Source organism: Lissotriton vulgaris, chromosome 1_1 (genome assembly GCF_964263255.1).
Source record: "Lissotriton vulgaris chromosome 1_1, aLisVul1.2, whole genome shotgun sequence".
Classification (NCBI taxonomy): Eukaryota; Metazoa; Chordata; class Amphibia; order Caudata; family Salamandridae; genus Lissotriton; species Lissotriton vulgaris.
The window spans coordinates 678921571-678944599 of NC_141685.1; the positions used below are offsets into that span (position 1 = coordinate 678921571).

At 41.3% G+C, this 23029-nt stretch overlaps 1 protein-coding gene across 1 annotated transcript in view; it reads right to left on the reverse strand.

Annotated features, from left to right (window-relative positions):
• Positions 1–14460: 14460 nt before the first annotated feature.
• Positions 14461–23029, reverse strand: part of PALMD (palmdelphin) — a 217153-nt gene continuing 208584 nt past the window's right edge. The window contains exon 8 of the mRNA XM_086954644.1: positions 14461–15528. Coding sequence (XP_086810770.1) covers positions 15485–15528 — 44 coding nt within the window. The 3' untranslated portion in view covers positions 14461–15484. The remainder of the gene's footprint in view (positions 15529–23029) is intronic.

Genomic DNA, 23029 nt, shown 5'->3' on the forward strand with positions numbered 1-23029 from the left:
CAGTTACCCGATACTTGGTCGTCATTGGATAACTGGATTGGATCCCTTATATCTGACCCCTTTCGGCACAATTTAAGATCCATTGGAGGACCAAGTAAATGAATCTGAGGTGTAGTGTTAGGAGATAAAGTGAGACAAGGTAAATGGGCCCAGTGGTGCAACTACACCACCATATCACAGTAATTAATATACTGTGTTATGTCTTACTATGTAAATAATTTACAAGATCCTTGTTCATACATTTATTCTTATAATACATTTCCCTCTATTATTTTAAACTACTAATTTTTGCTAAATGGACTTTATCAGCTAACACTCAGCTAGGCAAGTTGCAGCTATCACCATGCTCTGATGATAAGACATTTGCTGGCACCTGCACTCTATGTTATCCATAACGCAAGTAGGTCAACATTCAATAGTTAATTAATGTCATGAATAGAGTATTTTCAATTATGTATCGCTGTTACTAAAATATACTTCATGACATCTTTATGCTTATCCTGTTTGTCTTTTTCCCTTCTTCTGCAAGACATTTTGCACCAGTGTGAAGATGATTCCCATCTAAAACTACTAAAATCACAAACAGTCAATCACTTTAAAAACAGTACAACACTCTTTAGATGATCCATTATAAGTTCTACTTTTCCTCACAAGCATCTCTAATTCCTTTACATCTTGTGAAACATTTTGTATTTTCATTCAACACAGCCTGGCATGGTGCCCCAGAAGACAATTGGTGACTCCACTTAATGATGAAATGATGCTTGATTTTTTTGCTTCTGGTATCTTCACATATCAGTTCCCTTATCACATGATGGACTGATGTTAATCAGCACAGTATGCCAGTTTTAGTATTTAAACAGTGTATTTTCCCAATAGACAAGGATAACTCTTCCTATGATAACCAGGATAAACGTATTCTTCTTTCCCCCAATACATTTTTTTACTTCTCTTTTAATAGTCACCTCATGTGTCCAATTGCTTGATAATAACATGGTTTCATATTATTTTACATGTTGCTAGTCCATAATTTTAGACCTATCACAGAATCACCCGGGCACATACATACTGCTGGATAAGGGTGACTATAGATTGATTAAAAAGTGACTACCGAAGGTTACTTCATTGTATCCCTCAGAGAAACAGTTAAGGATAAATAAAAACGTTTACAGCATTGAAACAAGTCCAGGAGATAAAAAACATGTTGGCTGTTGGATCTGTGCACAAAGGTTCTAAGGCAAATAATAAATACTGAATATGAAGTAAAGAACAACCATCAAATACTGTTCTTCGAGTCCAAGAGAATTAAAACACACTGGATAATCTTCAGTCGTAAATATTTTGTTCTTGGGGATTAAGCTGTTACTATAACCAAACCATTTAAAGACATTTTTCTAAAGTAACGTAAATAGGGTACAAAATGTTAGGCAAGGAATATCAAACCTGAAAACTTACAACACTGTTAAAACTATTATATTGAAAATCATTGTCCAATCATTTATATTGTGGTGAAGATTGATGTGGCAAGGGCAGCCTTCATGTGCACCTTTAATGTATGACACTTAAAAAATGGCCGCCATTGTTGCACGGACCTGATGTCTCCATTACCATAACATAAGAGTTTACAGAAGTATTTCAGGATGCATGCTTACTTGTTTTACAGCACGCATTCACAGTCTCTATTCTTGCATAGAAAGCAGGGTTAGCCCTCTTCTGTGCCTGGGTAGGACTTTGAAGGTTAGAAGCAGTTGTGCAGGTGGTTTTGCTCTGTATTGCAAAGGCAGAAATTGTGCCCACCATCTTGAAGAGACAAGTGGTTCCATTCTGATCTCTTGTTCGGAAAGGCTCTGTGCAATGCCATGACGGAGCCCATCACCCCCTGCAGACTGTGACTTGATGGGCCATTGTGTATCACATGTCTCACAGATATGCATTGGCTTTGGCCTAATTGGGGGCCCTTGAAAAGGTTGGGGTGCCCCCTGTGCTGCAGGGGCATCTGCAACGTCCCTGGCTCTGTTTTCTTCAAATTATAGCTATAAATTATACTATTTGGTGGCTCATTTAAAAAATCCTTATTGCAAGCACCCGTGTATTCAGGACACGTGCCCTTTATAGGAGAATATGTTACTTGGGGGAGGGGAGGGGGGGGGGGGAGGGGCAATGCAGAAGGGCTCTCATCTTGCTGAAGGGAGACAGTATAGATTTAAGGAGACTGGTTGGTGAAGGCAAAACATTCCTAAGTATGTTGGATTTGAAAATATGTTTGTATGAGGAATCTGTCAATAAAAAATTAAATAAATACCTAACACTAAGTGTAGGAATTCAGGACAGGGCCTGTCACTCTCAGTGTTGAGAACCCAGTCTCTCCACAAAGGACAGAACATACCATTATTTGATAAAAGTAGGTCGTGTGCCCTTTCATTGAAACACACTAAATCGTTTGAGGGAGTTCTACCTCGTCCTCTCTTGGACACGCACGACCAGTAACATATTACTGTGGGAAAGGATGACAAGTGGGCCGCACACTGAGAAAAATGCAACCTCTAATAGAGCTGGAAAAAATCCAGTCTGCGCTTCAACGCAGGGTCCCTACTCATTAAAGTAGTTGCCGGCCCTTTGTTGAAAAGCTCTGGGTTGCCAAGTGAACATGCTGCAGCTTATGAATAACTTTCCAAAGTTAACAGAATGGAAGGCAGACTGTAATGGTGCAGGCGGAGGCCTCCCCCCACTGCTCTACACCAGTGGCGGCTGGATACATGTGGGTCACGCCACTGTTCTAATTGCGCTATGGAACAGAGGATAAAAACAAAAAGCAGACGCTGACAGAAAGACAAAGCAGGAGAAAAAAAAGCAGCATGGACTACATTCAAGACTGTGGTTAAATTGAAATGCAGCATCCATCCCGCTGCGGGGCTCTGTGCTCCAAGGCATTACAAACACCTCTCTTGCGACACCAAAACGCTTCCCGCAGAGTATCACAACAAACAGAACACTGCCAGCCATGCACTGTCCCGTGGTAAAGCGTGCTACCCATCTAAATTGTTCTCTGATGCCACAAAAGTGGAATATTAAGCATTATAAAAATGCTACATTGTAGTATAATACAGTAAGTAGCATGGAAGTAAAAAACGACAACATACATTACAAATTGTATGAAAGGAGGACTGCTGGTATGTTAACATTTGCCCATGCATGTTCAAAGTGTTGAGGTACCTGGAGCACCCCGAGGTGGGGGCCACCTAAAAAACACACTGCATAAGGGGACTTAAATATAAGTCCGAAGGGTCCCACTGGAAGGAGAAGGTCACACAGGTTTCAGGACCACGGGAGCATGTCTGGTTTGTCTGTTCCCAGGCTGTGCGGGATGACTGCAGAGCAGACAGGTAAGCCGGGCAGGTTTCCGAGATGTCCTCTCGATCAGGAGGAGGCATATTTAAAAGGTGAGTTCAAAATGGGCCACTCACAAAGTGGGTCTCAGGGGTCACGATGTCCCTTGATGGGTGCTTGCTTCCTGGACAGATGGAGTCCAGATTGGACTCTTCGCCTTGGTGAATGTTGCAGAGGTTCGGGTACCCCGGGTATTGGTGCAGCACTGGTCCGGTTGATCCTGGTGTCTCCACACTTGGAGGGAAGACAGATTTGATCATCTGGTGCTAGTAAACCACTTTAGGCTTGGGAGCTGTATCGGGAATCACCGGAGAGCAGCAAGTTGGTGAAACTGGATTACGCAGTTTGGTGCCTGCGGCTGCAGTGGAGCAGTGCCTCCTCTCCAAGGGAGTTATTTGGTGATATGTAGAAGGCTGGAAGAACTCAGGGGTTCTTGGAGGCCTCGCAGTTGCAGGATGAGATAGCTCACCATGATTGCAGAGTCCTTAAGGCAGAAGGCAGAATTTGGCACCAATTTTCTGCAGCAGGGTTTCAGTCCTCAGGTGAGCAGCTCTTCTTTGCCCTTTTCTTCTCTGTGCCCATCGAATCTAAAATTCAGGGTCCAGGGATGCCACCTAGAAACAAAATTTATGGATGTTAAAGTGGGTGACAGGTAGTAGCCAATGGGCTACCTACCTTTAGGGTATCTACACCCTCTAAGTGAACAACTCCTGTGGGAAGGATCACTACTCTGACCCCTAATTGGCTAATTCCCTCTCAAACCAGGATGGAGTAAAATTAAAAGTAGGCTCCACATCACCTGCCCCACCTTAGAGGTGGTGACGGCTGAAAGGGGACCCATCTCCTAAATGAACAAGTTTTCCCGCCTGCCCTCCCACCAAATGTGGAGGAGGAAAGTGTTTACATCTTCTACTATCTGGAGATGCCTGGGTTGCCTTTCCAAGGCAGCATCACTTTTGAAGCTTCCCGCTTTGAAAGGTCATACTGGCCTGGGGGATATATGAAGCACCTCAACCAGAGCAGGTATTATTCCTGGCATCTGAGAGCACTCACTCTCTCCACATGAGGTCAGAAACATGTCTGATAGTTGCAGGCTGGCTAAGATTTATCAAAGACCACACCAGTGCTTGGTAGGTTTTCAGGGATGGAATGACCATTGCATTTGCACAGTCATACAGTTTTACTGTGACCAAACGATAATGTGTGAAAATCCCATCAACTAGTGTATTGATTTTTTTTATTGCATTCAAATATTTGTTATCACCACACTTCAGAATTACAGAAAAATTTGCATCATTTATACTTTCCTAATTTTGATATATTCTGAAATATCAGCACAGTAAATTTTTGTTGTATGCTATTAAAAATAACATCGTACAGCATTTCCTCTCAAATGACTACACAGCAATATTGTCACATAATTTCTCTAACTTTGAAGTCAGAGAAAGAAAGGTAAATACTAAGCTCCCTCAAAATATAGAGCCTGACATTTGACCTCTGTCTTTGAAACCACAGCAAATGTGACAAGATAAGAAGAAGATTTAAAGGCCTGTCTACAGAAAGCGAGTACTCAGAAGGATACAGTAAACAAGGGATGCTCCATGGGAGGCACAAACTCAAGCTGCACAGTCTAAAGCAAATAAAGCCAGCAAATAAAAAGCATGCAACTGTGAGTTAAAACCATAAAGCCAATTCCAAGCAATGGGCAGAATACATTCCCATGGAAGCTTTCAGAATTCCCACAAGGGGTCGCACGTGGAGCCTGATTTGATGGATAAAATGGCCAAACGGGATTCCTCCAGCGTAATGGGCTGGAAGGTTTTCATACAGCTAGTATCTGTATCAGCAACAGTTCTCTTATTTATAATGACTGAAGTAGGAGAAGATACGGGGCATATTATCAAGAACGGTGTTACAATTATCGCTGGTTTAGCAGCAGAGAACTGGGCTTGATAATATGCCCTGGAGAAATTCGAATAGGAGCCCATGTTCAAACCAGAACATGGACTTCTATTGGAATTCTCAAGAACATATTATCAAGCCCATTATCGCCGCATTAGCTGCAGTTTTCTGCTGCTAAACCAGCGTTAATTTTTAACACTGTTCTTGACAATATGCCCCGAAGTCTTTTGTAAGTGTCAAGACTTTTTCTTCAAAATAGTCTGCTATGTTACTGCAGAGGCTTTGGGAGGTAGGGATTTCTTGAATTAAACTATTCGGATTTGAAAACAGGTTAACTATTTTGAAAATGTCTTTCTGTTTGTTTTTGGAATTTTAACAGCCTCAGTATAAAATGTGTTTTTTGGAAGCTTTGATCATGGCATGATATGTTCTGCGTGCGATTTATAGGTGTTAAGGTCATTACTATCATGGTTCCGACGCCATCTATGTTCCAATACTCTAACTTGAACTAGCAGTTCTTTTAAGGATAGAGAAAACCATAGCGCAGAGGTTTTTTTTTTTGGCGGCCTATGTGGTGTCATTGTAGGTGCCAACTGATCTCTTAATTCCTACATCCAATTCCTGAATAGCTGGTTGTCAACTATAGGGTCACCAACCATATTGGGTCTACCCATGAGGGCTTTAGGGACAAGATCTGGAAGCCCCAAGAGTGCCTTCCAGCTAACTTTGTCCTGTTGTAGGTTTTTGGATTTTTCCTTAACTGGGGTCCTATCCTTTATCAGAAGTTCAAAAGGAATTAATTTATGGTCGGTCCAAGTTTGCATAACAGAGGACTTTACTTTAAGAGTGTCTAAATTGGAGCAAACGCAATCCAAAATGTGAACTGCGCTGTGTGTAGCGGACAGCGAGAGTAAGTGTAGGCTAAAAACCTCCATTACCTCTTTGAAGCAAGTTGCTCCAGAGTCCTTATGGGAGTCAAGATGAAGATTAATATCTCCTAGCAGAGTAAAATTGGAGAACCTAACAACAAGGGTACAAATCACCTCTCCAATGCTGTCTAAAAACTCATTGTGCCGTCCCGGGGGGCGATAGACTAATGCCTCGGCAAAGGAGAAGGAGTCATGTAACTGAATACAAAAGCAAATGCTTTCAGCTCCTTTCAGTTCAGGTAGCTGCTCTATTGTGCACCTAATGGTGTTGCGATAGATAATTGCGAGACCACCCCCCCCGTTGCTCTGGTCTATCAGCCTTTTGGATAAGATATCCCGGGGGGAGGGTGTTCACGATATCTGGATTGTAACAGGCTTTAAGCCATGTCTCGGTCACAAACAGGCAATCCAGATCATCTTCAACTATGAGATCAAAAATATGAAATGCCTGCTTGCACATGGATCTTGCATTTCTGAGTTCACCACGTAAACTTCTACGTAAATCCTTCTCCAAAGGTATAGGTGCTTGTGTGTAATTAAAAGCCTTTTTACAGTTGATGCAACTGATTGGTCCCTCCTATTTTGCGGCATTTAGAGACTGATGGCATTTTGATGGAACATTGTTCAAAGATAATAACAGATCCCTTGAAAGAGGCTGTTTTCGACATGGAAAGAAAGCATGTTTGGCCCTGGGCCCGGTCCCAGCACGGAGGGGCGCAGACAGGCTTGCCTTTGGTGCGCCTTCGGCGGGCCAGCGGCACGCCCGCTGTGCATGTCCGCTGGGCGTCGGCGCCATCTGCATTTGAAATAGGTGAAGGAAACTGATCCTAGTCAAAAGACTAGACCGTCACGAATTCCAAAATGGCCCCCTCAAGTGTGCCACAGGAAGTGGGGAAATTACACCATGGGTCGCATTTCGAAACCTCCCTCCACACAAACAGCACCAGCTGTGATGTACTGGGGAGTGAAAACAGCACCCAGCGAGGTAGGAATTAAGATAACAATGTATTTAAACACAAAAAGAATTGTGAATTAAAAAGCAATACTGTGCAGAATCGTAATCATTTAGACCCAACCTAGATTATCAATGATCTGGGGAGAATAGTTGTAAATTGATATAATGTGTGCCCAAATAGATTGAGCTCTGCAGAATACCATGTCCTAAAAAGCAGCTGTGTGGTGTCTTCATAATAGGTTTATTTGTAGTATATGTGCAGATTTTTTTAATAATATGGCATCTATTTCCTTGACTGATTCTAGGCTATGATTACCATACTTGAAAAATGTTAATAGGGAACATGTTCGACACATTCCCTGTCAAACGTGGGGTTCGGCAGGGGTGTGTCTTGGCGCCGACACTGTTCTCCATCTATATCAATGGCATTGTAAACCATCTAAGCCGCTCCCCAACCGATGCACCAATTCTGGCTGGGGTGCGTGTGCCTGTTCTCATGTTTGCGGACGACACTCTCATAGTTTCCCGTACACCGAGTGGGCTCCAGAAGGCAGTTAACGCATTCGGTGAGTTCTGCAAAGCACATGAACTTGAGTTATATACATCCAAGACCAAGTTCATGTGCTTAAATCAGCGGAATACCTTCAGGGGCTCAATAAATTTTAATGGTATCCCCTTAGAACAGGTTGATGCTTTCACATATTTGGGAATAATCCTCCAATGTAATTTGAGCTGGAAATATCACATTGATATGGCTGTCTTAAAATTCCACCAACTGGCAGGTGTAGTGGCCCACAAACATAAAGCCTCATTGACCAAGCCCATCACTCCAGCCCTAGAAATTTACAACATGAAGGTGATCAGTGCCTCTCTATATGGCTCGGAACTTTGGGGTTTCTCCAACCTGAAACAATTAACATTGGCACAAAATAGCTTTTTTCGCCGTCTGATTGGGGTTCCCCAAAGTACCCCTACCGTAGCATTGGCATATGACCTAGGCAGGAAAAACATCAAGGACCTGGCACGGCTACGTCCTCTACTATACTGGAGACGCCTTATGACCACCCCCGAACTTATGCATTATGCAACTGCCCTAAAGGATATCATTAGGGCAGACTGCTTTCATTCGAGCTTGTGGTTAAAAGAAATAAGAGGGTTGCTTAGTAAACTGGGACTAGACCATCTGTGGAATACTTCCAATGTCGAAAGCTTTCCATCAAAGGCTACACTAAAGAACATGTATTGGGAAATGGTATGGTCGTCCACGCAATTTACAGGTTCTAATACAAATTTAACAGGACGTTACTTGAACATTAAATCTGTACCAATATGTGAGTCTTACTGGGACATTATTGAAAGGCCATTTGATAGCGAACTGTATTTTCAATTTAGAATCGGGACGCTTCCTGTAAAGGCGTATATCCGCAAATGGTCAGTAAACCAGGACCATAAATGCCCCTATTGTAAAGATCCGATAGAGAACACGGCCCACATACTGTTTGTTTGCCCCTTATATGCTAACTCACGACGCAAATGGATAAAACCAGTGTGCTTAAATCTAGGAACAAGCAGGTGCATTGAGGCGCTAAGAATATTGGAATCGGACTGTACACCTCATTTGGCGATTGCTGTCGCAAAATTCCTAGGTTGGGCATGGACTATACGCACCCGCACTTTACAGCAGTTAGATACTGTTGGATGTAACAATTGATATTGTAGATTTGTTTTGAACCTATGTATTTAAATTCGTAAAATGTCAGCACCATGTTTATTCGGTTTCTTAAAATATAATGATTTTAATATTGTTGTAGTATTTATTGTGTAGGGTAGCATGTAAAATTGCTTTTATGACTGCTGTCGAATAAAGTTTTTTTGAAATGGTTAATAGGGAACATGTTACTTTCAGGTGATTATATCTAGTATATATGTTATGTCAAACGTATTTATAAAGCACACATGCACCAACAGGTCTCTTGGCGCTAACAGGAACATAACCTACTGCTCGCTATTTCACTGATATGCTTGTATGAAGATTCTGTGCAGATGTGCAGAGTGTAGTGTTCTATGTATTACCATTGCTGATTGTTGGGAGGGGCCATGACACAGGAGAAGAAAAGCCCTGAATGCATCACGATGCCCCTCCTCTCCCTCAACAATGGTAATACATACAATATTACCCTCTGTGCGGCTGCTTATATGGTTTATGCAATGGCATTTTCAATGTATATTTATTCTAAAAAAGAAAAGTACTTGACCAGAACCTTGATGAAAGGTGTTAACTATGTGAGCAAGGTAGAAGCGCATTGAAGAGGTCCTGTGCCTATTAACAAGAGTTGCATGCATGTGTTTGTCTTCCTTGTGTTTCCAAAGTAATTGTGACATGCAATCTGCGATTTTGTCGTCAGTTTTTTTACTGTAGTGATAAACTGGAATTTGACCTATGCACTGTAGCAAATAGTACTATATATATATGTATATACATATATATAGTGGCAGTGCTGTTATATGTGTAGTTATAAATAGACGTATTGGAGCAGATCCCAGGCAGAAGCCACAGTGATATGCAATCTCAATAAATAATCCTTGTAATTATGAGACCAACTGTTTTCTTCTATAAATCAATTGTAGATTGTCTTACTTGGCTACTTCTATAATAGAAACATATTTCAGTTTTGAAGTGTGATATTAAATATAATAAAGCTGGTTTAGTAGATATTTGTTTAGAAAAACATGTTTCTGACATGATCAGATCTGGCAAGACTGCTCTTGACAACCATTGTTCAATAGTCAACACTCTACTCAACAACGATAATGAAGAACATATTACCCAGCTCATCTCCATATAGGATATAAATTAAATTAAGAAAACACTATCTATATATCTATCTATCTATCTGTCTATTGATCGATCGATCGATCGATCGATCGATCTGTCTGTCTATCTATCGGTCTGTCTTTCTGTCTATAGAGAAAGAGGGTGCGAGAGACAGAATAAAATAAACAAAGAACCAATAATCGGATGGTTTACAAAGCTGAAAAGGCACCTGTGACACGCTAGTGGTAAGTTCAAGTAGCTAACAATGTTCATGGTGTGTGGTAGGGTGTTTCCCACATTACAAATGGATAGAAGGAATCAGGCATTTTCTCAACATCAGGACTAATAGCAGTGCACAGCCTATAACTTAAACACTAAAAGAGCACATCCAAAATACATTATACTTGATAATGTTTATATTTTTGAATCACTTGTTGCAATAACGGAGACCATTTATGACAGAAATACGCATTTTTATTTGCGAGAAAGGGAAGAAAATGAAGAAAACACAATTTGAGCAAGATACAGACAAAGCTCCTGAGCAGGAGTGCAAGCTGCTTGTCCTGTGTGGTTTCCAAAGGCTTCGTCTTCAGGATGACACCAGTGTGACTGGTCAGGATTATGGGTGGAAGAGGATATGCTCTTGAACATTGAATACGGTAACAGATCTGATTGCTCTAAGGCACACACTGTCCCTAGAGTGAACTGCTTGAGATTGCTCACTCTTATCACCTTTGTGAACTGCCTGTGCTGAATCCTTTCCTAACCAATCATACCAGTTTTGTTCCTATCGCTGAACGAGTATGAAGCCATATCGTGATGTGATGCCAACTGCAGGCGGATTTAGAATGGAGCTTTGCTTACATTATTTCAAGAAGTTGCTCTTCTGGTAGTTTAAAGGCCTGCTGCAGAGATTACAGATCAGAAGAACATGTGGGTCTATATCTACTATACTTTGCATAGGTGTTTCAACGCCGCAAGGTGGTGCTTTGTCATGCAACTAGAAGAACAGATCAATTTAAGCACATTTTTTTATGCTGAGAGTTAACACAAACCCAGCACCAAAATTGCCTTGAATTTTAGATCACTAAGCTCCCTTTTACCGATGCAAAGGAGACTCCTCAGAGCAGGTACATCACAAACACCCAAAGGTTTTCATGCAAAGCCATAACTATTAAAATACCTTGCTAAGGCTTTTTGTGAAATTTATAAGGCTAAAGAAACCAGGTGCAAACAAGGGGCAAGCAGAATATCGGGTGAATTTCCTATTTGTAAAATTTGTAACTGTGGTGAAATTACTTTCTTTCTTTGAGTGGTTCTCCTCACCTTGAAATTTGATCGGCTGGGTTCAGTTTCAGTACAAATGTCACACGACGCATGGCTGACTCACCTTAGCATCATTGTCATGCTAAATCGCTATTTTAACGTGGGTGCTGCTGATCAGAACATTGGGATGGGAATCTTTGTAAATTTGCCAATGTGCTATTTTTTATGATCATGCAGTGCAACACAAAAGAGTTTAACACAGCACAGCATTGTGCAATTTTTGGTAAATTTGGGCCTTAGAATGGAGGTGTGTGTCCATTTGTTCAAGCATTGTCTCTTCTGCCACACCAAGGCATTTCTTGAAGATGGGCCTTCGCCTACCTTCTACTGGTAGGAACTTATACTTTGAGAATTGCTAAGTCAGAAATTGATTTAGTTCTGCTGATCCTGGTCCCAATCCTACTGACTTGCCCAGAAACACACATGGGAGTGAGGTGTCTGCTAATTTGTTCAATATCTTTCTGATCAAGGCTCAGAGACATTTCAGGAAGAAAATGGTACACAACCTTCGACTCTGGGTTCCGAGATCTACTCTCCACAGCTGCATATATGCTGCAGTCAGAGCAGTTGCTTGAAAATTAGGAATCCCAAGCTTCTTTGTACATCTTTTGCAGTTGTAAAACAGAATATTGGGGCCAAGAGTATTGTGGCCCCATAATATTATGACAAAAATATTGAGCACCAAAATATTGAGAAGGTAAGTGCCTAAAGATAGACGCAGATTTAGTATTCCTAACTTCATATCTAAGTGCCTTGAAGCTATATATAGTGCCAAGGTACATATAAGTGGAGTTGAGTAAATTAAACCTATGCTTACCTATATAATCTTACCGTCACAATATTTTGGTCTTCAATATTTCTGCCACAATATTTTGGCCAGTGATAATCTGTAGTCGATAATCTGGTGGAATACCTCTGTTGTCTGAGAAGGACATCCTCACGCTACAACTCTGGGGCCCTCAAGTTTGGCTCTAAAGAACCCATGTATTTTGCCTCCGCAGCAATTAATGATGTGTCTTCTGATACTAGACCTGTACCAAATGCCTCTGGACGCACATGGCGTAGATTCCACTTGTCATATTTTTGCATTCGCAGGAAAACCTTGTCATACACGAACAAAACAAAAAATACAGAAATAGAAGCAAAACGTTGTGAACGTAAAGAAGGGGTGCATCAAAACAAACGAACCGAGCAGCTTACATTCGGAACTACATCATTTCTTGAGAACAAATGTATATCTTAGGGTCACTAGAACATCTCATAGCGAAATATCTAGATACATATTTACATATAAAATGGTGCACGCTCTCCTTGTCCAATCTGAAAGCGTTTGTGTCAAACAAAACTAATGCATTCAAAGTACCAGATTAAAGACAGGCACAGAAAGACTAGAAACAAGCTGCAGGCATTTCTTTTTAATATTTTTTGTATTACTTTGCTTGGAATGGTATTAAAATGCATATATGTATGCCTTAGCGTAACCGAAATAAATTAAAGTGTCTGAGTAGAGAAGAAAACAAGCAGTGCACAACTGCAAAAGCACGGAAACGTAGAAGCTCTTATGAATATGCACGTTGCGGGGTTGGCTCTCCTTGCCGGGTATTTCACTAGAAGTGATAAGGCACTGCTGTATTACAAAAGAGGAAATGTAAGGTACATATGTGTGTAGAAGTGTGTGTGGCGCTTCTGTTTTTGACAGGATATGACGCGCTGTTGAAGGTGTGGGCAGAGACTGATAGGTGTTAATTGAGGAGCAGAGTGCGTGCTATTGCAATTTCTTGTAGATTCTTTTCTAGTTTCTGCATGAAATTACAACCATTATAGAGACAAAAAAGGAAGGAGGTAAAAGTAAAACCCACTCCTTAGTTCTTGGGCATTGACTGAGGATTCTCAGGCCTGGGTCTTGTCCTTAATTATTATTTTTGTGGGGGGAGGGGCAGGGGGAGGGAATTTTCCATATTAATTGGTCTAAGTAGGTTTGTGCCAAGAACTGCCTTGGAAATGCCACACTGCGCTTTCTGCTTTTTGAGGTAATCCGGGGCCAGCTGCTGGTGGCACCCTAGGTTGCCTCCTGGTCTTGCCTTAGCACCAGCTGCTCATAGACATGGAAGTTGAGTTTAAATATTTTTTTTAATGTTCTAGGAGCATGGCACAGGGTGTACATAGTACATTCAAATCACATCGCATTACTGTAAACGTGTTGAGGGAAGACATTTTTTTTATTGTTTCTCCAAATGTACTGGATCTTTGAGAAGGAGTGCCATGGTATACCCACTGTGCGATGTCACTGTTGATTCTGCAACATGAGTGCTATCCCTTGAGATTCCTAAAGTGTGACCTCCCACAGAGAAAATAAATTTTGCATTATTAGTTCAAGACATGGAAACACTAATGCACAAATATACTGCTCTCACTGTCTGACATCACATATTGAAATTGACTGAAAATAAAGAGTGCAAAGTAGCCACAGAACAGTGGTGTAAATCTATAAGAGTAGCGTAATACCCACTTGCAACATGTTGCATTCAAATAGGCGATAATAAGAATGAATACCACTGTGCTGACATCTTCAGAAATGAAGGAACTTATTTCCTAAAGTTTATAGGGACACTTGCTCAATGCAACACAATTTAGCACTATGCCCGTGGGCCTTTAAAATCGTTAGTAAAATGATACTGTGTTGTGCGTGGTACTGCGTTGTGAAAACGCCCAAGCAAAACTAGTAAACAGGGGCCTGAATATCTAGGGCCTCATTTATGCGGTTTTGCAGTAGGACAGCGCAGCAGGCCTTCCCGCTGTACAGCCCTATGGCAAAAAAGGGCTAGAATGCGCCGTATCTATAAGAAATGATACATTCCTGTCCTTTTCCCTTGCGCTGGTGCACAATGGGCTGCCGTGTGCCAACGCAGGCACCTTTGCACCATGGTGCAAGGGTGCCTGCGTTGGGGGGATGATTGTTTTTGTGCAGGAAAGGAAACCTTCCTGCACAAAAACATGATTTTTTCCCTCTTTCTATGTGTGCTGCAGAATGCATTAAACATTGAAATACACAGAGAGATGTGAATCGGAGGACACTCAATCCAGTGCATTCTTCTTCTCATGATGTATTTAGCACACACCCAATTATATATGTCTCCCAACAAAGACTCGGTTAAAAGCACTTTATTTCCTTCCCTCGCCTAATAATGTTTTATGTTTTGATTAAACAGACATCAAGGAAAGAGATGTTTGACTATGAGAAGAAAAAAATGACCGCATTGGTGCAAAATTGCTCTGTACCAATGCACAATTGCTCAGCTCTGATGCAATTTGCGTGCCCTATACATCTTTAACTCCCACATTGTTAACAAGGACTATGAAGTAGACAGTCACCACAATTGTAAATAAAATGGCGCCAAAAAATATTAAACGCGATTTACTTCACGACAGAAATCTTGTGAAATACCTCTCCATTTTTTACTACGGCCTACTCTTGCTACTCGTTTCTTGTGCCTTTGCCCTGGTAATTTTCCATCAGATGGCCTGAAAGCTATATTTTTTATTGGTATTCGTTGGCATTTGAATTTCATAAGGTTATGCAATGGAGCCTTTCATGGAGAGGGTAATAAGTGATGATTTGAGATGAAGTGAGAGGAGAAGCTGGTGACTCTTGGGCGCTTGCCCCAACAAGGCAGTGGGAGCCCAGAGCGCTTTCAACGTATCTTAATTGGTGACAAGGAGGATTGTGATAGTTTTCTTGACACGTGTGACGCAGCAGCTTCTTTCAACAGCGTTAAATCTACGCGCACCGCAGTGACGCACTGCCACGAGATCCTGCAAAAGGCGATATCATAGGCTCCGAGCCCGAGAGCGTCAGGTCAGAGTTTTCCAGCGTCCACAAAATTTAAATGCACCCAAAATACAGGAGGTAAAGTCTCGCGGTGGTCAGGTTCTACATCCGGGCAAGCAGCGTTCTGTGTACTGATGCCAATATGGCAGCAAGGTGTTTTATACAAAAAGAGTCCTCTTCTTCAAGAAGCTTGCCAGGAACTACTATGGGAAGAAAGGCAGTCTTGTCAGATCGGGTTCAGAAATGAAAGCATTGATGACTGAGGTGGAGGAAAGACCCCTTCAGTCGTAGAATCTGCTTGGATATCAAACGCAGTCGGGGTGTCTGCGCCACTTCAGATCTTATATCACCCGTTTCCCGAGCTTCGCCATTCTTATCCTCAGAGCTGTGAAAAGAAAATAATAGAAAAAATAAATTGGTACAATTTCATTCTCCCTGGTAGATTTGTGAATGTGATTTAGGCAAAGAAAGAACATACCTCGGGGATTGATCCAGTGGCGTTAACAATAGTGTGTAGATTATAAAGAAAGGTCAGTAGAGAAGCAGTTTGTCGAAAGCATGCAAAGGTTAAAGTAGATATTGCAAAGAAGCACCAGTGATCCTTTCAGGTGTCAGCCGGAAAAACATGCATAGCTCAGTACTCATTGTCTGCAAAAATGGTTTTAAATACTAAGGCGAGAGCCCTAATGGACTGCACAACTTTTCAAATTTTTGGATTGTTTGCACATATATTTGTCATTCTGCTTACCCATGAATAACCATTGCTCTCACATTTTACTCGCTATCCTAACAGTAGACTGAATTGTAAGGGACCAACACACAATGGCTGCAATCAAAATGCAGCTGATAAATGCGGGTGCAAATTGTGCACCCATGAATTTGCAATAGTGTATGGTGTGCCAATGGCACATGTTATTCCCCAATCCAATTGGTGCAAACAGTGCATGCGCTGTTTGCACCGCAATTTACAGTAACTTAAACCGGTCACAAATTGTGGGAGCAAACGCTTGGTTTTTGCTCCCACAGTGTAATGTAAAGCAACAGAGTTCCAGTCTCCATCGTGATAAGATCCATATTTGTGTAAACAATACAATGCACAAGTTCCAGCTATGGGTACACATGTTTTATAACTTTCAGACTTTGTAACTCTGTAATGTATGCATGGATATTCTACACTTGTATTTGTATGGTGTTAGTTAACATGTGCAATACTCCTCAATGCACCTTCTGCTCTCCAGGCCACTACCACAACCCGATTGCCTAATCGCAGTGTCGAGCACTTGCACTTTGCGTTGGACCACCTTATTTCTCAAGCTAAGAGACCCACTTCCATATCCGCAAATACGCTTCCAAGCTGCACATGAACTATGATGATTAATACATTGTACTTTTTAGTTTCCCACTCACCACCTCTCCTCTACATATTCCCATTTTTAATTATGCTGCAAAATCCTTCTGCGTAGTGTGTACTGAATATATGTAGGATATTATTGAGAGAAATACTTAATTCAAAAAGTCAAATACATAAAACCATGAGAAAGTACACGCTTCAGAAACTAGTGCCTTAGAAGAGCATGGATTAATTTGTAGACTTAATATGACTACTATTGAGGGGCGCTGGTTCTGTTCTGTCCCTTTAAAACACAATCTATGGCATACACGTCATTAGAGAGCTCTAACTGCAATCTTCTCCTGATTACTGCAGCATGCCTCAGTGTCACCGGCAGCCTATTTACTGGGTAATGTAGCCCATACTGGTACAACAGGCCAAAAAGTACCCTAGCGTAGACTGCATGTGTGCCTTGTGCTTCTGGTGTTTTTTGCATCCAATGTAGGAATAGAGGCCCATTTCACAAAGATTTTAGTCTAACATACTCATGCACTACTCCTGACACTACTGAATTCCAGGAGTAAGCCAGAAATATTCCTGCTTCTTTTATCACCATTTATGTATCCCTGAATACTCTTTTGTTATCAAATTAATCCACACTTGTGTACCTACACTGCCTGTGAAGCCTTGTGGCACATTCTTTATTTCCTGGCAATGCCACTTTACTCTTGTAATCTCTTGGTCTCCTCTCCGATAAGTGCAACACAAAACTTTTTTTCTCTTCCTCATATTGTCCAGGCCCATTTTCCATCCTACTGAAACTCCTGCATATTTTCCAATTACCAGTGAAGCTCATTGCTTTTTCTATGTGATGCAAAGCACATTGGGTGGTGACTATGAACAAGGACACAGCCACTTCATGCTTCTACCAAAATAGTGGTATACAAAGTAATAAAAACAGCTGTGGATGCTTCTTGGAGTAACTGTCTCCCTTGTATTTGCCTGCTTCTTTTCAGACTTTGCAGGCACCACACATATACTTAAGTTGCACTCTAATGTCATCATATATAATACTTCTGGGGTACATACACAGATGATATAATCATACTTATCCTCAAACCTGATAAAAATCCCAGACTGCTAGAAAACTACTGGTCAATATCGTAGATCAATGCCAGTTGAAAAATTGGGTCTAAAATCTTCGCACCCTATCTGGAAAACATTTTATGCAAACTGATTAAACATGCTCAAATTGGTTGAGTAAAAAGAGGACTTTCAACTATTAGACTATGTTTTTTTTACAACATCCTAAACCAAGCTGAGGCGACAATTGGGTGCCATGGCCGCCAACATCCAAAAGGCTTTTGGCAGAGTAGAATGTACCTTTATGATGAAAGCACTGGAATGGCATCACTTACCATGGGGAACATCCTTTACGACGCAACTATTACCCCGCACTACCATTACAACGCGGGTATTACAACGAAAGTCGTTACAACGAATTTCGCTGGAGGGCGCTGTTGGATAGGGAATAGTTTAATTTTCTATCCAACACCTTCCCTACTATCCACGGGGACTGGAGTTGGAATAGAAAATTAAACTATTCCACTATCCAGCGCCCCCCAACGCATGTCGTAACAACTTGCGCTGTAATCCCCGGGTTGTAATGGCATGCGGGGTAAAAGCATGCGTTGTACTGACAAACAACCCTTGCCAAAGTCTTTTTATTTCCCTTGTAAATCTTTTGTTCTAATTCCCCTTAAATGTTTGTACCTTCTAATCGACACAGATCAGCCTAATGTAAGCGACAAGGGAGGGAAAGGGGAAAGGGCAAGGAGAGCGAATAGAGCTGTCTCTATGACCTCTTATTTTTTTCTTGGCTGGAGAACTATTCCTTGACAGAGAATCCATGGTATCAAATTCAAAATTTCAGAGATGAATCTAGTGACCTATACTGATGACATCCTTGTATTTCAGACATAGCCTTTTCTCTTTCCTTCATGATGTTCTCTCTGAGACCTGCATATATGGATTGGTGTCTGGATGCAAACCTAATAAATATTGAAATTTTTCCTGTTTCTGTTTGTTGAACTGTGGCCTGCTTACCTCACCCAGACCTATACCGGCATCCTACAATAATAAAATACATTGTGATCCGATTTTTGAACCATTAAGGTACCTGTACTTCTTCAAAGACAGAACACCTGCTTGACACTAATAATAATACAATGGGCAGATGGCCCTCTGCTAAGGACTTCTTTACGAGCGGCCTGGAATAAACCACGTTTTATCCCTCCCCAGGAATTACCATTACAAAGAATTCCAGTAATTGCAGGAAGTAGGAAATAATGCAGATTACTGTTTTTTTAAGGAATAGCATTTAGAGATTGGATTTCTGTGCCGATTTATTCATCTTTTTCCCTGGTATTTCACCTGTAGACTATGGGCTTGATTGCGATCTTTGTGGATGGGTTACTCCATCCCAACGGTGATGGATATCCCGTCCACCGAATAATGCATCTCTTAGGATGTAATGGTATTTATATTTCGGCAGACGGGATATCCGTCACTGCTGTGACGGAGTAAACCATCCGCCAAGATCGTAACCAGGCCCTTTGCTCTGTTGCAGCAGATGAAATTTCCAGGTGTAACACCCTGAGCTGTCTTATTCCAATGAGGCCAGTAGAACCAGTTACCAGGCCAAACAAAATATCTGTCCACGTCTAATAAATGCCTTAATCTATTGTGGGGGCTTTGATTCCTAAGAGCAGGCCAACTTCACTGTATCTCCTTAAGAAAACAACAGAACTCCAGGTTTGATGGAGGAGTCAATTTCTCTACTGTCTGCTGTATTATACCCTGTCAGTCTATTAGTATTACGCCCTGTGCTAGCTTGGAGTCCCTTCTTACAGATCCACCCCCTATGCATATGTTTGTCTTTATGGATGACTACAAAAGTAGCAACATTTTAATAATTCATGGATACACTAGGGCAGTAACCTGTAAATTAAGTCCGAAGACAATGCGCAGTACTGGAAATCCAAAAAGCAATTTAGGATAAACACATGCATCAAATCTGATCAATCCATATTACATTGTGATAAATAGATCTATAAAGGTAAAATCAGGGATATTTAACTTAATGGGCAAAAACACCCTGTAACCTTAAAAACGCTGCAATCCCACTTTGTCTAGGTAGTAAAGAATTGTAGTATCATTCTAAATGTTACTCTGAAACACAAATCATTATACCAGCAAAGTATTTTTACCTTACAATTATTGCGCTCTCTAAAGAATACATGCCCTTCACCCAGAATTTGGTTCAAATAATCTTCAAATGCACGAAGAGAGAAATATTCAGATTTTGAAGAAGAAATGTAAAGGTACAGTTGGCATAAGGTTAGTAGACTCATTTTGTCCTTGGAACGCACTGGGAATTCACAAATCCTAAAAAGCAGCAGTGGCCACCCAAAGTTTGTTGTTGGGAAGCCCTCCTTGTGCTTTTGACTTCGGAACCATTACTAGCCAATCCTGCACAATTCTGGAAATCACATGACAACTCAGTTTTTTACGAGCATATGGTCCTCATATGTCGTGCATCGATTTTTTTTCTGGTGAAAGTTGAATTGTTCCATCAATTAATTGCCAGGCGTTAATAGGGAACTCACATATCTGTTTATAATATCCCTATTCTGTGCCATGCTTTTCCAACTGAGATCAGCACCGCGGATCATAAGACTGCCAAGGTACTTTAAGAAACCCATGGCCATCTTGAACAGGGAAAACTCTCCAACTTTTGCTCAGTAGAGCATAATGAGACAACCTTGACAAACATGCCAAACACTATAGAATATTCAACACATTTTGGAGTCCATTAAACATCTTTCTAGACAAATATATCCTGATTGAAAACAAAAAGAGGTCCAAACCTCTCTTCAATCAAAAACTTGCCCTACTGACCTTGCATATGTCAATTTTCCTTCATTTCATTTAGTTTTCCTCATTTCCATCTTTTGGAACTCTAAACTGAGACTTTACGTGAGCTGCTGTCTAATTCATTAGACTGTAAGTTAATATTTCATATTCTCCTTTACCTTACTAAATAAATTATTGCATCTGCAGTCTCTTTGCTTCTTTATTACTTTTAATGTTGTGTTCTGTTACCCTCTTTTTGAAAAAAAAATGCATTGCACTACAAGAATACTGATGTTCTATTTACAAACTTCCATTGCTGAGATTTCCACTAATAGACGCCATTGGAACAATTGGCAATCAAAAGCTAGGGAAACTAATTTGCTATTGTTGTGACCTCCGACTGCTAACATTTATTCTTGAACAGCGTGTATCTTACAATTTATCCAATTGTTTTCCACGTATACATTTCTGTTTTCAGCCATCATTTTACCTCACCTTTAGGCAATTAAATTAAGTGCACAAATTCTGTTTCATAAGCAGGCTTGTTTATCGTCAGCTAAGTCGTTTTAGAGTTCAGGCATTTATAAAAACTATTATAGTTTCTTAGAAGATACATTTTGTTTAGACCCTTTTTGGAAAATTATTTCAAATTACCTATCTCTTGCCTAATGGACTATTCAGTTCAGCTTGCATGTACTTTGTTGACCTGGCTAAATTCATGAGGAATATGGCAGTAAAAGAAACTAAAAAGGATAATATACAATTGTTTAAGTGGAATATCCCAATTACAACTTTAAGAGAACAATTTAGAGCTACGTATGCAGCAGACTAAGAGCTTGGAATCTGGGGGTTAGCCTGCATCTGCATTATTGGCCAGATTTATAATTTTGCCACACAACACAGCACTTTGCTGCGCTTTGCGAAAGAGAGAGGGCAGGAATGCGCCATATCTACAAAGATATGGTGCATTCCTGCTCTCCCCGTGCTCTGGTGCACATTTAGATGCCTAGTGCCGATGCAGGCTCTCTTGTACCATGGTGTAAATGTGCCTCATTGCAGGCAGAATTGCTTTTGGGCAGGAAGGGACACCTGCCTGCACAATAACAATCCCGTGAGGCTTTTTCCTCATTGTATGTGTGCTGCAGAATGCAGCAGACATAGAAAGTGGAAAGAATTAGGAGACATAAAGATATTTCTCATCATTATGGCTCCCCTGAGAAGGTGTAGCATGTTGGTGCACTCCCAGGTCAGCCACTCATGGCAAATCTGGAAAAGAATGGATGTTTGGGAGCACCCACTCCCCACCCATTGAATGCCTCCCTGGGACAGAGTAACGCAAGGCAGTTACTTGTGCTGCCTTGCGTTACTCCAGATTTACCAAGCACCGCAGGGCCACATATGTTGGATTTGCGTGGCTTGGTAAATCTCATCTAGGATTTGTGTCGTCTTTGCGTTACCTTGTGCGGTGCAAGGGCGAAACAAAGTTTTGATAAACATGCCCCTATGTGTCTTGTGCTAGAAAAATATTGTCGATCAGATCATTGTGCCCAGCAATAACATTCATGCAATTGTTTATTAAAATGTAGAGGTATATTGACTTTAAAAAATTGACTACCATTATATTATTATTATTATTATTATTATTAATTTTATTGAGTGCACAGCTACCCAGAGGGTTTCCCGGCGCAGACCAGAGAACAGGGGTATGACCATTAACAACTAGTTTACTGGTTAAATAACCACGACTTCAGTTCCCTGCGGAACCTAAGATAGTTGGGCTCAGTTCGAAGGGCAAAAGGAAGGGAGTTCCAGAGGGCAGGACCCAGAAAAGAAAAAGAACGCCCACCCATTCTTGCTCGCTTAATCCTAGGGATCAGGAGCTTGAACTGGGTGGATGATCTGAGAGTCCGGGAGGGGACATAAGAACTGATGAAGGATTTAAGATATTGTGGGGCTTTGCCAGCGATAATTCTGTGTATAAAACACAGGGCCTTAAATTTAACCCAACTCTCGATACGAAGCCAATGGAGGCTGCGTAAGAAAGGGGAAATGGATGACCTATAAGGGAGTTTACCAAGCAGGCGAGCAGCCATGTTTTGAACTGTCTGGAGTTTCCGGACAAGTTCCCTACCAGCACCCAGGAAAAGAACAATACCATAGTCCAGGCGAGATGTAATTAGCGCCTGGACTACAGTTCTCTGGGTGTCATGGGGGAGCATCCAGATGATTTTTCTCAGCCACTTGAGAATGGTAGTACAAGTGGCACAGACCTTCACTACATGGTCCCTCATTGATAGTTGGTCATCAAAGATGATGCCCAAGTTTCGGGCCGTTTTAGAGGGCAAGGGAAGTATGCCCATTTGATTGGGCCAGTGCGAGGGTCCCCAAAGATCATGATTGTTTCCGAACAGAAGAAGCTCAGTCTTCCCTCCATTCAGTTTTAATTTATTGTCATACATCCAGGCAGATATGTTACTAAGCCCGAGACGCAGAGAGGAGGGGCAGGAAGAGTGACTGGTGGATAGTGAGAAAATCAGCTGGGTATCATCAGCATACGAGTAAATAGAGAGCCCCGCTTGCTCCGCAATTGCAATGGTCAAGGTAAGGCTATATAGCGAAGTATAGATTTCCTATTCTAAAT